We start from the raw sequence: 4,000 nt of genomic DNA, 5'->3' as shown, positions 1-4,000 counted from the left end.
CCCCCCCTCGCCCTGGTTGCGAGCGTTTGAAGGTCAGGTTCAGCTGTTGCGGTCCCCCAGGTAGACGGTGCGGCGGTCCCTGCGGGGACCCCGCGTCACGGCCAGCCTGCGCCACGGCCCCCCCGGGTCCCCCTGGGACCCCCAGACCCGCTCCCCCCCCCCCGGCCCCCCCCTTACGCGGATGCCTCCAGCTGCAGGTCGGGCACACAGACGTTGTCCTCCCCGCAGTCCAGCTGGATGTGAGCCTGCGCGGGGGACACGGGGACACGGGGGCGATGGGGGACACAGGGGCGATGGGGGACATGGGGGACATGGGGGCGATGGGGGACAGAGGGCGATGGGGGACACGGGGGTGATGGGGGACATGGGGACAGAGGGGCGATGGGGACACGGGGGTGATGGGGGACATGGGGACAGAGGGGCATGCAGGGGCAGTGGGGGACACGGGGGACATGGGGGACACAGGGACAATGGGGGACATGGGGACACGAGGGCAATGGGGGACACGGGGACAGGAGCATGCAGGGGCAGTGGGGGACATGGGGACATGGGGGCGATGGGGGACATGGGGACATGGGGACAGAGGGGCAATGGGGGACACAGGGGCAGTGGGGGACACGGGGGACACGGGGGACATGGGGACACAGGGGCAGTGGGGGACACGGGGGACATGGGGGCACAGGGACATTGAGTGACGCAGGGGACAATGGGTGCCACAGGGTGCCACAGGGTGAAACTGGGTGCCATGGGTGGCAGAAGGTGTCATAGGGTGACACTGGGTGACACGGGGTGGCAGGGGGTGGGACAGGGTGCCATGGGGTGGGACAGGGTGCCATGGGGTACCATGGGTGGGACAGGGTGCCGGGGGTGACACTGGGTACCATGGAGGGGGACAGGGTGCCATAGGGGGGCATGAGGTGACACAAGGTGCCATAGGGTGACACTGGGTGCCATGGGAGACACGGGGTGACACTGGGTGCCATGGGGTGGGACAGGGTACCATAGGGTGGGACAGGGTGCCATGGGGAGACATGGGGTGACACTGGGTGCCACGGGGTGGGGACAGGGTACCATAGGGTGCCATGGGGTGGGACAGGGTGCCAGGGGGTGCCACTGGGTGCCATGGGGTGGGACAGGGTGCCATAGGAGGGCCATGAGGTGACAAAAGGTGCCATAGGGTGACACTGGGTGCCATGGGAGACACGGGGTGACACTGGGTGACACGGGGTGGGGACAGGGTACCATAGGGGGGCATGAGGTGACACAAGGTGCCATAGGGTGACACTGGGTGCCATGGGGAGACATGGGGTGCCACTGGGTGCCATGGGGTGGGACAGGGTGCCATAGGGGGGCATGGGGTGCCATGGGGTGGGACAGGGTGCCATGGGGAGACACGGGGTGACACTGGGTGCCACGGGGCGGGACAGGGTACCATAGGGTGCCATAGGGTGCCATGGGGTGGGACAGGGTGCATAGGGGGGCATGGGGTGCCATGGGGTGGGACAGGGTGCCACAGGGGGGCATGAGGTGACACAAGGTGCCATAGGGTGACACTTGGTGCCATGGGGAGACACGGGGTGACACTGGGTGCCACGGGGTGGGACAGGGTACCATAGGGTGCCATGGGGTGGGACAGGGTGCCACAGGGGGGCATGAGGTGACACAAGGTGCCATAGGGTGACACTGGGTGGCATGAGGTGGGACAGGTGCTAGGGGGCGGCACGGGGTGCCAGGGGGTGACGCCAGGGGCCGTCGGGTGCCACGGGGTGCCGGGGGTGTACCTTGGCCTCCAGTCGGGTGCGGGTGTGGGCGGCCAGGACCGGGTGAAGCCCGTGGGGTGTCGGGGGGGGCGTGGGGGTCCAGGGCAAAACTCAACCCCACGGCGATGGGCGACAGCTTGTCCCGAAATTCCGACTCGTTCTGCCGGGGCCGGGAGAGGGGGGGGGGGACACACACACACGGTGAGGAGCAGAGCGGGGTGTGTGTGTGTGGGGGGGCACCCAATGAGACACCCCCCCCCACCCCACCCCCACCCACCCCCGGGTCCCGGCGTACCCGTAAGAAGACGGCCATGGTGCGGCAGCGGGTGCCGGCGCCGTTGGGGACGGGCAGGGTGAGGGTGCGGGTGGGCTGCCCCCCGGGAGGAACAGCGCCCGTCGCGCCCCCCCAGCCTTCGCCCCGTCCACGCTCAGCTCCACCGCGAAGCCTGGAGATGGGGGGGGGACGACACCCGCGTTAGGGACCCCGGCGTCCGGGTCCCCGGACGCCGGGGTCCCTAACGCGGGTGTCGTCCCGTCCCCCGTCCCCCCCCGACTCACCGATGGGACCGGGCAGGTGACGCCCCGAGGCATTGAGGCAGAAGCTGACGTTGATGCTGGGGGGGGGGGGGGGGGGCACCCATGTAACCCCCTGCCCCGCCCCGTGGGTGCACCAGCATCCAGGTCACCCTTGGGTCCCGTCCTGTTCCCCCCGCCCCGTGCCCCCTCAGTGTCCCCCCAGCGCCTTCCATCCCTAATTGTCCCCAACACCTCTGGATGTGTCCCCCCCCCGCCCCGCTGTGCCCCCCACTCCTCAGGGTCCCCCCCTGGACACACCCCCCCCCCCCGGTGCCCCCAGGCATTGGGTGCCCCCCTTGCTGTCCCCTGATGTCCCCAAGTCCCCCCTGTGACCCCTTGCTGCCCCCAGGCCGCCTGAGACCCCCCCTCCAGTGCCCTCCACCGCCGTGTCCCCCTGGGGTGTCCCCAAGCCCACCGTGCCCCCACTTGCCCCCATGTCCCCCCCAGTGTCCCCATGTCCCCGGGGAACCCCCCCTGCTGTGCTCCCCCCCCCCCCCCCAGGGTCCCACCACAGACCTGGGACCCCCAGAGACCTCCCCCCCCAGCGCCCCAGCCGTTGGGTGCCCCCCAGTAACCCCCTCCCCAGCGCCTCTGCTGTCCCCAAGCCCCCACGCGACCCCTTGGTGTCCCCCAGGCCACCCGAGAACCTGGGGACACCCTGGGTGCCCACAACCCCTCCGTGCCCCCGTTTACCCCTTGCCCCCCCCTCCCTCCCCCCCCACCCAGGGACCCTCGGGACCACCCCCCACCCCACCCCCCCCCCCGGGGTGCCCGTCACCCCACGGTGCCCCGCGGCGTCACCCACCAGGGGACGTGGAGGCCGGTGCCCTCGAGGACGCAGCCGCGCTCCTCGGGGTTGAACATGGTGGGGAAGACGCTGAGCGCGGCGCTGGCGTGGACGATGGGGCGGCCCCTGGGGACAGGGCGTCAGGGACACCCCGGGGACACCCCGAGGACACCCCCCACCCCCCCCACCTCAGCCGGCGGCACCCACCTGTACACCACGGCCGTGTCCACCCCGAAGGCGCCCACCAGGAGGTCTGCGGGGAGAGGGGGGCGGTGGTGTCACCAGACGTGGGTGGCACGGACAGGAGGGGTGGCAGCGGTGGTGGGACACCCGTGGGGCGGGGTGTCTGGGGCTGGGTGTCCCCGGCCATGGGGTGGCGTGGCCAGGTGGGGTGTCCCCAGCCATTGGGCACCCATGGGGTGGCACGAATGGGTCTGGGTGGTCCCCAGCCATTGGGCACCCATGGGGTGGCACGGATGGGTCTGGGTGTCCCCTGCCATGGGGTGGCACGAATGGGTCCTGGTGTCCCCAGCCATTGGGCACCCATGGGGTGGCATGGATGGGTCTGGGTGTCCCCTGCCGTGGGGTGGCGTGGCCAGATGGGGTGTCCCCAGCCACTGGGCACCCATGGGGTGGCACGGATGGTCTGGGTGTCCCTGCCATGGGGTGGCACATCCAGGCTGGGTGTCCCCAACCATTGGGCACCCATGGGGTGGCACGGATGGGTCTGGGTGTCCCTGCCATGGGGTGGCACGTCCAGGCTGGGTGTCCCCAACTATGGGGCACCCATGGGGTGGCACGGATGGGTCTGGGTGTCCCCGGCCATGGGGTGGCATGGCCAGATGGGGTGTCCCCAACCACTGGGCACCCATGGGGT

The 4,000-nt window shown here is 70.8% G+C and overlaps 1 protein-coding gene across 1 annotated transcript; it reads right to left on the bottom strand.

The window, feature by feature from the left end:
• Positions 1–7: 7 nt before the first annotated feature.
• LOC143174063 (integrin alpha-5-like) lies at positions 8–3,376 on the bottom strand (the record flags this gene model as incomplete). Its single annotated transcript, XM_076364150.1, has 7 exons — positions 8–79; positions 178–245; positions 1,782–1,920; positions 2,056–2,206; positions 2,319–2,374; positions 3,142–3,249; positions 3,331–3,376. Coding segments are annotated over 5 exons (410 nt in total), but the record flags the coding sequence as incomplete, so codon positions are not given.
• Between the last annotated feature and the right edge of the window lie 624 nt (positions 3,377–4,000).

The sequence above is a fragment of the Aptenodytes patagonicus genome, unplaced genomic scaffold, assembly GCF_965638725.1.
Source record: "Aptenodytes patagonicus unplaced genomic scaffold, bAptPat1.pri.cur scaffold_657, whole genome shotgun sequence".
In the NCBI taxonomy this organism is placed as follows: Eukaryota; Metazoa; Chordata; class Aves; order Sphenisciformes; family Spheniscidae; genus Aptenodytes; species Aptenodytes patagonicus.
The sequence above is the reverse complement of the archived record's forward strand: the minus strand, read 5'-3'. Positions and strand labels throughout refer to the sequence as shown.